This window comes from Cupressus sempervirens, chromosome 11, assembly GCF_028749045.1.
Source record: "Cupressus sempervirens isolate cs-2001-9-10 chromosome 11, ASM2874904v1, whole genome shotgun sequence".
Classification (NCBI taxonomy): Eukaryota; Viridiplantae; Streptophyta; class Pinopsida; order Cupressales; family Cupressaceae; genus Cupressus; species Cupressus sempervirens.
The window spans coordinates 813707777-813720497 of record NC_143128.1 but is presented as its reverse complement, the minus strand read 5'-3'; the positions used below and the strand labels follow the sequence as shown (position 1 = coordinate 813720497).

Genomic DNA, 12721 nt, shown 5'->3' with positions numbered 1-12721 from the left:
TAAGAAAACAATACCTTGTATTAACATGAAAACTAATTCCACAACATTTTCAAAGCAATACTATCTCCTTGTCAAGGACAACTACTTTCACAATGCCCTTCCAAGGAGCCCAAGGAACATCATATACTTTGAAACTTGTTATCTAAAGAAATTTCAATTTTATTGTAAGAACTCATTTCATCTATAACCTCATTATATACTATAGTACACTAATAAGTTTTTTAATGTGACAATTTTCTTCAAATTTTTCAATCAATTTTTTAAAAAAATTATTTACATGACAACCCATGCCACGTCATTGTTAATGTGGAAGTATGGATCGCTTCTCGTGAGAAGAACCACTCTCACAATGTCCTTGGGGGAGCCAAACCAACTTCAAATACTTTTAAATAAATATTTTGATATTCGTTACCTAACTCCATTTCAATTTCATTGTAATAAAGCATTAAATATGCTTCCCCTCTATTTAACTTTATTAGCATTCTTTGAAAAATTGAAACAGCGTGTTACTTTGAGAATTAAAATCTCTCTTAACCATTAATGAATACCTTGTATTTAATACAATTCATTCTACGTATTTCTACAACCACCCATTCCACCAATTTCAAAAGAGGAAGGAGCCTAACGAATGCTTTCTTCTATACATTGCAATGCCCTAATAAATTTTTTTAATATAACAATTAAACTTCTGTTCAATATTGAGTTCTCTAGAAAATTGAAATATTGTTTGAACCAATAAAATAATAGCCATTTCCAATCATTTTGAAAGTAAAAGTACCACCCATCTTAGAAAGTCACCCCATTGCAACTTTTAGCCCTTTCTTTCTTCTCTATATAAAAGGTAACATGATGAGATGATGCCCCGCAATGGATGCAAGAGCTTCTCTCATCATTTCCTTGTGATCAGAACGGCTGCTCTCACAATGTCCGGAGGAGGAGAACAAGGAAGTTCCCAGAAAGCGGCGTACATTGGAGTGAGAAAGAAGGACCATGACACCCGCCATGAGAAGTCCAAACCCTATCATAAAAAAGACAAGCTCTGGACCCATGATCTCCTCAATGCCAAATCCCATCAGCCTCAACAATTGGACCTGATTGCCCCCTGTGAAAAAGTGAAGCCATGGACTCGTGCATTTCTCAATACATATCACAATGTGGGCAACACGGAATCCCAACAAACTTCTTGTGATGCTCAACAATTGGAGCTTCATCATAGTCTGAATTCTGATGGTGCTTCATATTCTGCCCCTCTGATCCACATGGACCATTCTTCCACAATGTCTGGGCGTAAGAGGAGGCTGTTAGACTTGACTCTTCCTCCACCGGCGGAAAACGAACAATACCATTCTCCTTGAATTTGTTCAAATAGTGGGATCTGGTCTTATTCCCTTTCCATATAATCTTATGTTATTTCCTTTGTTTTGAGGGCACGAGTCTTACTAGCAGCCATCTTTAAGGTGCTCAAACAGATCTCCACAATGATCCATTTGGATTTGGAAGCTTTGCTTCTTGACCCAAAATATCTGATGTTTTGTAATGATGTTTTCTCTTGTATTTAGAGACACTCTCTTCATCTCAAAGCAGACGCAGGTGCTATGGGATTAGGTTTATGTCTACTGTGACGGTTTTAAATTATTATTATTTTGCTAGTATTCTTTGTTTTGATAAAGGTTACTTGTTTATTCATATTTACTGAAATATCAACATCTTAATCATTGAAGAAAATGTGAGCGAAACCCAAATTGAGTGCTTTTCTAATGCAGCCCATATAATTGGACTTGTATGAAATCTGGCATTTTGAACAGACCCTAGCGGCACCAATTATCATTTAAGCAAATAATCAGAGTTATGACATTACTTATTTGAGATGCATGAACTGGTTTTCATTGTTAAGGTTCAGAATTCACGAAACTCATGATTACACGATCACTGAAAGTGTTTCTGCCATTACTCGTGGAAGCCCATGCAGCCAAATTATTAAGCGTCTACATTCCTAATTAGTTACTTTGCATGCTAGTGTTTTCTTATAGCTACTTTGACATTAATGCATACTCCAATAAAGATGACTCGTTTTGAACTTTTCTAATTTACCTCTTCTATCACATTACATAATTTTTGTACCAAAACGCTTTACAATCCAGTCATATTTTTTAAAAAACTCTTATGTTTCAAAACGGTTTACTCTTCAATTAAATTATTCTAAAATTGAGTCATCTTATCCCAACAAGTACAGCAATTTTTTATTAGAACTCCTCAGCATTGAGAATTGTCTCTGATTTTATCTCTTGCTTACCCAAGCAGATTTTTTTTTCCCTTCACAAGCACCAATGGACGGAGGACTTTCTAGAAGTACATTGAAAGAAGTTTAAATATACTATAACTAATCTATACAAGGCATAAGACCAATGACAAGAGGCAAAACACCATTAGTTTCAATTAACATGACATGTTTTTATCCCATATGACCAATTATATGCTGTTTATTATTATTATTGATTTATGTAAAGGAAAATCTATTTTGAACCCAATTTTAAATTATATAGCACGACTTATAAAATGGCATAAGAAAAAGACACAGCAAAGACAGAGGCTTTATTCTAACCCAACTTTATTCTAACCCAAATTAGGATTTTAAGTATAGAAAATTCAATGAAGATTAAATATCAATCATTCATGATCAAAATGTGGCATAAGGAGATCACGATAAAAAGATGAGACATTTTTCTACAAGCATTGGGTGGAGCAATTTTACTCTTGAAAATAATTTGTAGATATCATATTGAAGCTCTTCCTTGAGATGTATAGAATTCTATTTGATTTACGAGTCAATTTTGTTTGTTAGATTCACACAAAATGTTTACTATGATTATATAATTTGAATTTAAGGTCATTTTGATTGAATATTAGAATTAAACTTCAATTTAGTTTGATAGTGATTATGGTTTAAATGATTTTAGTGGTCATGTTATGTTAATATTTACTTTAAAGTTAGAGTTCAATATGTTTAGTACTAGGTTTATTACATATTTTGGCTTATTAATGCAAGAATTGTGGGATAGTTGCAATCTTATATATTTGAGTGGTTTTGACCTTGGAGTTGGAGAATTCAATTGAAAGAAGGTGATTCTCGATAACTATTGGGGTAGTTCCTCGATGTAGTTTCACCCGAGGAACTCTGAAAGGGCTCAACAATGCTTGTGGTGCTTGGTAAATGATTTACTTGGTGGAACCTATGCTCTATGATGATTGTGGGAGCTTGGTTGGGTAGAGCAATAGGTATGCATTGATAAGAAGAGATTTAGGAAGGAATATGGAATTGTCAATTGCTAATAAGCAGACCCAATATCTGCCTATGGGCTTAAGCACAAGAAGGTCACTTGGTTTCTTGCAAGCACAAGTTTAGATCTTGCTTGGAATTTCTACTAGATTGATGTGCTATTACAGATCTAGGCTAGCTAGGGTTGGGAGTATTTGGATCTTGCAAAGTCTTGTAGAACTATTACTATAACTGCTTTTATATTTGGCCATAACCAAGAAGGCCTTACAGCTTCGCGCATTGCATTATTCAGTTGTTGACAAATAAAAGGGTTGGATTTTCTAACAAAAATTTTTCTGTGTTTTGTTTCTATTGTTTGGTTGTTAATCAGGGGCTTGGTCACCTCCATTGGGGATTCACTTGGCCTTGCACTGCATCATTTACCTTTATCACAAGGGCATGATTTTAGCTCAATATGTAACTATGATTAATGTTAGTGATAAATTTAATTTATAGTTAGAATTTCAATTTAATTTCATTTAATGTTAACTTTTAATTTAGAGTTCAATTATGATTGTAATATAATTTAGTTTAATGTTATATATTAGTATTATATAACATAAATATATAATTTGTTGAGGCTATTGAAAGGATTCAAAAAATATTGTTATGGTCAGGAACAAAAAAATTACAAAAAGCTTCCTCTTATTTATTGGGATAAGGTGTGCCTTCCTAAGAGACTGGGGGTTTAGGACTAAGAAAGATTAGAGGGTTCAATTAGACTTTGCCAGAAAAATAGGTTTGGAGAGTGTTCTAAAGTAAATGTGAATGGAGCAAAGTTTTATTCTCTATGTATTTGTATAATCACCTAGCCTTTTAGGAGCTTTTGGTCTCTAAGCATATCCCGAAAGGCTCAATCATATATAGAATGGCCTTTTAAAGGATAGTCAAGAACCTACAATGAGAATTAGATGGAAGCCTAGAAATGGTGAATCTGTTCATTTTTGGGAAGACAATTGGCTACATCTGGGATCCTGGAGAACATAGATGTGTGCACTGTTTGGAAGGACCAATCTGTTTCTAGGTTTTTAACCAGAACTTAGCCAACTATTTGAGGGACATAGGATGGGTTATTTTAGGGTCCTTGTCCTCATCCATGCCTTCCTAGGAGTCCAAGGTGATTCTCCCTATTGGGAAAAGGCATGCAACTGGACCCTCATTCCCAAAATGAATATGTTTTTTTGGATTCTTCTTCAAAACAAGATTCGAATGTAATGTCCCCTTTCTAAACATTATTTATATTCGTATGATTTTATAATATTTCTATCTGATATCCTTTCCAATGCATTGATATATATATATATATATATATATATATATGATGTTTCATAGATATTAATATTAATTATATTAATAAGGTAATTATGTATTTTATTAATTATATATTTTTTTTAATTATTATATATTATATTATTATATAAATTATTATTAATATTAATAAGACTATTATAATATTATTACATAATATATTATTAATTTAAATAATATTATGTAATCTTATATTATGATAAATTATAGTTATACCACTATTAAACACACCATAAGATTATTATATTATCAAATTATTATATTAATAAATAATAATATATTATTATACATATTTTAGATATATCCAATAGTATATATATCACATATATATAATATTATTTATCTTATTTGTTATAATTAATATTTATATTATCATAATAATAATTTAATATTATTATTATATATGTATATATGTATGTATATATATATATATAATTGTTAGAACTTTGACTATTTAATTCCTTATTCCTTACTAAAACTTACTCCTAAATTGGGACATCACAATCCTCCCCTCTCAAAATTTGCTTGTTTTCAAACAAAGACAAATATTTGAATGTAAAGTTAGTATCCACAAAAATTTGATATAAAAAAACATAAGCATATATTGAGTATACATATTGATGCATAAATACACGAAGTAGACACTTGAATGCATGAAGACATGAAGCATAAATGATGCAGACAGTTGAAGACATGAAGTATACACAATGCAGACAGTTGAAGACACGAAGCAAACATGATGCAGATAAATGAAGACACACGTTATGCAATTCCTTGATTGTGAATGTCGTGCTCCTTTCCCCTATCATCGAAATCAAAAGTTCTTGAAGATGCATATTTTAAATAACTTTTCTATAGCTAGAGCTATAATAGGGTGTATAATTCCATAGTGGATGGTAGATTTACTACTGCTCAAGTTTGGACATGCTCAGCTTGGGGCTCCCTCATATTATAATCCATATTGGGATTCTCTTGCCCTAATGCAACCGATTTACTCCTCCCCTTATGCACACTCCCTACCTACTAGGAACATGTTTAATTTTAATATGGATGGTAGATTTACTGCTTCTCGAGTTTGGACACGCTCAGCTTGGGTCTCCCTTGGATCTTTATTCATATTGGAATTTTCTTGCCCGACGCCATCAATTTACTCCTCCCCCTGTGCACATTTCCTATCCATTATGGAATGCAACATAAAAGGATTCATATCCAATTCACTAGTAACATTATAACATTAATCTTGTGTGTCCCTTAAGTTTTCATATAACATTAATGTTGATCCATTACACAATATTATTGATACTTATTTATTATAATTCCTTGTTATTCTATTTATTATATAATATTAATGTTGATCCATTATACAATATTAGATAATATTAATGTTGATCCATTACATAATATTATTGATACAATTAAGTTCTTCACAAGAATAGGTATACATACAATATTGTCTTATTGTTGTATCTCGCACTTTCTCTATCATACATTAGATTTTGCATCACATAAGGCTCACATATCATTTAAGATTTCTTCTCAATCATTCACATAACATCTACATCATACAATATTTGTGCAAGATATGATCTTTACTTATATCTTGCAAACTGATAAATCTTTTCTCGATCAGCCTTAATACTTTCACACACTTGACCAAATATAAAAATGACTTTGGGTAAACATCTAAGATGTCAGCTCATCATGACATAGTAATTATTCCTTAAGTCGTACAATCTAATTATTTGATATGCTCTTTTATGTTATGTTAAATATTTGAACTAGTATTTTGACTGTAACTAGTATCAACTGTTGATCTTCAATTACGTATGAGTTATCTCTAAGTTTGGCATCCATACATACTGAATCTATCTCTGTACTGTTGCAAACTATCTAACACTTAGATAGTTAATCTCTAACTCTGATAACATCAAGAAATATCAAAGACTAATGTTGCCATAAATGAAAACAATCATACATCTATCTAGCCATATTGCCAACACCTACTAGGACATCTTCCTTTTTCATATATAAATTTCAAAAGGATGAGTAATCAACCCATCCTCCTTTGCTCCTCTTTTCACCTTGTACAAATGCTTTAGAGAATCTTTATAAGAAATTTGGATTACTTAATTGCTAGTCATTTCAACATATTTCATGCAATAAAAATATTGTCTTAGTTCACAACATATTCAAAAATTCATTGGTTAGTTGCAAAGTGAGTTTTGAGAAATCTTCAAGGAACACAAGACTTTAGATTGCAACTTATTGAAAGAATGAAGATTTTAAACATTGTCACTTTTTAGATCTAGATTAAGCTTGTTAAATATGTCATAGGAAATTATTGCTCACATACTACTTCAATCTTTGATCTACCATTGTTTCATGTAGTTGTAAGAAACAACCGAATATTAATTTTTCATCAATTGAAGTTAAGTATAAAAGAGTATATTGAAATACATCATGACTTTTGTGAATCTCTTCTAACATACAACAGATTAGAACATATTAGATATGTCTAAAAACCTTTTCTTAGAATTTTCAAGAACAAACTGGTAGAAATAATTCATGTTAATTACTTTTCATCTATACATCTGTAGCTAATAAGCCTAATTGTTATAACCCTATCATTTGATTATTCTATCTTATAAAATTAACTTTCCAAAACACTAAATTCTATAAACTATTTATTCATAGTTTTTAAATAATTGTTAACATACATTATCTAGAAATAAACTTCCATATGACAAATTCCAACTTCAACTATTTAGAAAAACAATACAACTTAATCCAATTTAGAAAAAAATACTCTTGAAGTTGTTATTTGTCATCTTAAATCTACACAATCCCCTAAAATATGACATAAACAATGAATGATCTATCCACTTTAATCTTTATTTAGTTTATTCTCCTCCTTTAGCCTCTTATACTGCCTTCTTTCCTCCATGTCCATATCTTTTTATTGAATAAAATAAACAAAATGACATAAACAATAAAAAGGTATTGTTGCAGTTGTTATTTGTCAACTTAACTCTACGCAATCCCCTAAAAAATGACATAAACAATGAATGATCTGATCCACTTCAATCTTTACTTCGTTTATTCTCCTCCCTTAACCTCTTATACATCCCTCTTTCCTCCAATATCTTGACACCCATGTACCTGCATTTCAAAAATAGGAAAACCACAAAATGATATCAGAACCTTTTACATCACAACCTATTTCCTTTATAATTTTTATTCTTCTCCTAAAGAAGGGGAACCCAACTGACCTGCCGAGCATCATAACAGTGGCTTGAGGATTGGTGCCTGGTGAGGCATTAAAGGTGGAACCATCAATGACTCTCAGAGCATCCACTCCCAACACACGGTAATTCTGATCCACCACACGCCCAACTTGACACCCTCCGTGGTAATGCCAAATGGTCATCACAGTGTCCTTGCAGAACTGCTGCAACGACGAGCTGTCGTTCCTGTGCTTTGGAAGCACATTGATCGGCCATGTGGTTGTGTAGTTCAAGAGCTGTTCCATTGTGTTTGATGGATAAGTGAAGTTTACAAACTTGGGGGATCTTACGACGTTTTCAATGATCTGCATGCCTGCCACACAACGTTGCAGATCAACTGGGTGCTGAAAGTAGTTGAATGTCACAGATGGGTTGTCCTCAACTCTGGTGGAGCGGAGTCTAAGTTGACCTGAAGAAAGAGGACCCATGATCTTCTCAAGAATGAAGCCTCCCCTGAATGCTAAGTCTGGCAGACGACTCTGCATCTGTATTGCATGGGCTATCGCGTTTTTCGTTCTTTGCTTTGGTGGAACCGTGGCCAACTGCCCTATCTGTACATTCATGTGAAATCAAATCAAATTATGGAATTTTTTTATAACATTTTGAAATATAACATTTTGGATCACATTCTGTGATCTATCATTTTCTTCTTTTGCTTTCTCTCATTTATTCTAATGATAGATCATGGTATAGATTCTAAACACAGTATTTTTCATAGATTATAGAAACTCACTCGCTATCAATTCATTTTGTTGAGTCATGGTATACAAAGTAAATTAGGATTTTGTTCTAGGAATCAATTAAACCATTTTGTTGATTCAAATTAAATTATCTTAGAGATTCTGTTCTTGGATTCAATCAATTCATTTTTCAATTACTGTTTTAGGAATTGAGCGTGTAAGGATTTTTCCATCAATATTTCAGATTACATTCAGTAATTTATTATTTTCTCTTTTTACTCTGTCTCTTTCATCTTGATAGTGTGATTTAACACAATGAATCAATTCAGAAGCAGTAGTTAAAAGATTCTCATAAATTGTAGAAACTAACTCACTATCAATCATTTTGTTGAGGTCCATGGTATACAAAGTAAATTAGAGGTTTTGTGTTTGGTTCCAATCAACCCTTTTTGTGTTTGGATTCAATCAACACATTTTGTTGAAACATGGTATACAATTTGAGTTAGGGATTTTGTGCTTTGATTCAATAAAACTATTTTTTTGAAACATGGTGTATCTATTATTCATACCTCAGGCGACATCATTCCATAGTTCCTGCGGGAGGATGAAGTATAATCAATGCTGGCAGCCTCAATGTAACTTCCAACATTAGTGATACCCACAACCTCTATGAGAGAAGCCTCCACCAGGTTTGGGGATGGAACATATATTGAATTCATTGGATTGTCTGCCATCCCTTGTCCCACTGCAGGCATATTCACCACCACTGGAATGCCAAAAGATGCCAGATGATATGCTGGTCCAATTCCACTCAGCATCAGCAGCTGTGGGCTCCCAAGAGCACCTGCTGAGATTATCACCTCACTTCCTGCCCTCCTTGTCAGATAAGCAGTGTGCGTTTGCCCATTTGCATCTGTATACATTACACCTGAAGCTGCTGGCCTGCTCACGCCTGCACCACACCAATTAAACACCCACAAAGTTATAATTTCAATTGCAAGAATATTATATGATTTGTGATTCAGTGTGAACTCTTATTAGCCTAGTATATGAAGCCTGGAGACAGCATAATATGATTCCAAGAGAATGTCTTATGGCTTCATTGTTAGTAAGGGGAAAACAAGAAATTGAGGATCAGAGGCATGTGATGTAACATGGTACACTATAGAGTCTTAAGCCTGAATTACCTAGGAGCTAAACTGTAAATGTCATTGTATCTTTTTTGTTTTAAGCCCATCTCATTCATCCATTAGGGTTTCTGTGGTTGGAAATAGAAATTGTTAATAACAGCAAAGAAACCTAATGTAGGGGGGATTGTGGATTATAAAAAAATTGAAAAGAAAAAGAATTGGTTAAGGGTAGATGATCCTTAAAAAGGAAGCAGTACTATCATCAGATTTCTATAATTCATTAGTAAATATTATCAGTTTGTTTTTTGATTAGATTGTATATGTTTTAAAAATTAAATTTTTAGGATCACACTTTATGATCTATCTATTATCATTAGGAAGAGAGAGTGTATTAGAATAGTAATGAATCACAAAGTGTGATCTAAAAAATTGATACTAAAAACACACGAAACAAATTATAATAAAATAATAGATATATAGCACCATTACTCAATACTCAATATATATAGAACCTTGAATTGAGGTAAGACTTTAGGTAAGAAGAGTCTTCGTTTACTTTGACTTTTTGTAAATATGAATTCATTCCTAAGAGACGATACTCGGAAACAAACATAAGATATTTGAACTCAACTTGGGCCTAAAACCTAATTATTTATAAATTTAAATCTAACCCTAAAAGACCAAGATTTGAAACCAACACAAGATTCAATACATACCTTGCGTGGTAAAGTACACCTGATGCACACTTGCTCGGAGCAAGACAGTAAGCTTTGTAGGATCCGCATACCCAAGGAGGTCAGCCGCAGTGTGTCGATTTCCTTGACTATCAAAGATAGATCCGCCAACCTTGGTGCCATATTTATGGTCATACGTAAATCCATTACTCGGAGTGATTCCCACATCAACAAGAGCATTATAAACAGCAGTTTGCCACTGCCTGACGATGGGCCTATTGGCGACTGTTCTCTCCACCCACGGATACGATTCATTCACCAGCTGTCCATCCCACCCGGCAGCCTCAACATACTCAGGTGCTGCTCTGGTGTAAAACCCTGCATTGAGGCAGCTTCCTCCTCCCAACACACGGGCCCTGTGATTGTATACACCGTCCTCTGAGACGAATTGTTGGGAGGGCGATGTTGGGGAATTGTCCCCAAGATTCGCTGAGAAATTCTCTAGTCTCGTAATGTTGTTATTCCCATATGGGCTCCCTCCTCTTTCCAATAGCAACACTGTGAAGTTCTGCGAAAGTGTTGCTGCCAGTGGACATCCTGCTGTTCCTCCTCCCACAATTATGTAGTCATATGTCGCTACTGTGGGAGATTTCGTTGCCTCCCTTATGAATCTACCATGGTGTGGCGCTGTCACTGGTTATATTACATACACACACCAATGGTTAGGACCAATGGGTGTGTATAGCATGATATAATACCTATTAATTTGTTACCTAGGAAGAAAAAAATCATTGAATAAATATGATAGTTTTTAATCTAGAATGAAGATTGCGAGAAATTCTCCAATAAGCTGTGGTATAAGTTGGTTGTCAAGGACGGTATAGAAGCAACATGAAATCCTAGGTGGAGTAATAGAAAACATTTCTCAGCAATGAAAAAAAGAGAGAGAGATGGAAGAAAGTAGGTTGATCATGCACTGAGAGCCAAGTTGATGAGTAGGTATAAAGTAGTGGTTTTTAAGCTGAGGCGGTTAAAACTGATAAGATGAATATAAAAACATCAAAGTAGGAAGAGCAGGTATTGAGCACACCAACCTTGCCTGAAAAAAAAAGAGTTCAGTTTTTAAACTGGTAGATCATGAAAAGATTTGCCCTTACGTACCACTAAAAATAATTCTATTGATAGGTAATATCAGATTAAATCCTTTCTTAGTATGCACGTAACTCTAAAAATTAAAACTTCGTATGTCCGGAATGAGTTAACACCGAAAACAAACGTAACCAAGGTAGATAGAGATCTTCCTCTTCAGGAAGCTTCAGAACATCATATAACACTTAGAAGAGGAAATCAGAAGGAAGTTATGGTATAAATAAATTTTTAGCAACATGGACAAAAAAAAGATATCTGATTGAAAACAAGGTTTTAGATTATATTATATTTCATTATTGGGTCGATCATTGAGATCACTTTTCCTTTAAGATGATAAAATACGCATCATATAACACCATAATAAGAAATCAGAAGAAAGCTATGCACACAAATTGCTGGATTTAACTGTGTTTCTTTAATTAATCAATCTTCTGGATCCTTTTTCTTTCTCATAATACATCATGAGTATGATTAGAAACATCCATTAAATCAGTTTAACCTACAAGATTACTTTCACTTATGATGGACTGTAGAAAACTCGTATCCTTAAAAATATATGGTATTTGACTATCAGACATGAACTTCCTAAAATCTCTTATAATCTCTAGACATTGATTATCTCAAAAGAAATTGGAAGCAAGCATTGTTCATATTATAAAACACAGTTAAAAAATTCAAAGCATTAAGTCTATATTGTGCAATTCATGAACCAAATTTCTTTGGCACTCATCGATACTGATTAACAATTCAACCAAGATTAATACAAGAAAATCACGACCTCGTTTTGTGGAGCCACAAACGCAAAAGCTGTACAATACTGCAAACAAAATCAGAACGTTCTTCTTTATCTCCATGATTCTTCTCCTTACAACCAACACTCTCTTCTACCTGCCAATAAAAACATTAAGCTCTGCACTGTATCATTTGCATGTCATCCAGACTGAACATAATGATAGATAACATGTGTATTCTACATTGATTAAAACGACTAATCTTAACAGTGACTTAATAGACATAGAAAGTTCATGAAGTTTTACATGCATTCATTGTGAGCCCAATACCTGCAAGCCTACCACATCCTAGTCAATGAAAAAACAATAATTAAACAAATAATAAGAATGGTCCTTTTCATGCTGAGGTGCAAGAGAAAAGGCCCCCCTGAGGAAGAGGGAAATGCAGC

At 33.4% G+C, this 12721-nt stretch overlaps 1 protein-coding gene across 1 annotated transcript; it reads right to left on the bottom strand.

The window, feature by feature from the left end:
- Nucleotides 1-7419: 7419 nt before the first annotated feature.
- Nucleotides 7420-12503, bottom strand: LOC149532049 (protein HOTHEAD-like). The gene is made up of 5 exons (XM_089808829.1): nucleotides 12320-12503; nucleotides 10435-11085; nucleotides 9158-9540; nucleotides 7894-8459; nucleotides 7420-7783 (listed from the first exon to the last, which is right to left on the bottom strand). The coding sequence occupies exons 1-5, from the start codon at nucleotides 12393-12395 to the stop codon at nucleotides 7705-7707; spliced, it is 1755 nt and encodes a 584-aa protein (XP_089664955.1). The 5' UTR covers nucleotides 12396-12503; the 3' UTR covers nucleotides 7420-7704.
- Between the last annotated feature and the right edge of the window lie 218 nt (nucleotides 12504-12721).

Bases quoted from the DNA above. Each gene is read 5' to 3' on its own strand.
- LOC149532049 (XM_089808829.1), bottom strand. From the start codon at position 12,395: ATGGAGATAAAGAAGAACGTTCTGATTTTGTTTGCAGTATTGTACAGC. The intron at 9,541-10,434 runs GTATGTATTGAA...GGTGTGGTGCAG, and splicing joins GGTGTACTTTACCACGCAAG to GCGTGAGCAGGCCAGCAGCT. The intron at 8,460-9,157 runs GTATGAATAATA...ATGAATGTACAG, and splicing joins ATGGAATGATGTCGCCTGAG to ATAGGGCAGTTGGCCACGGT.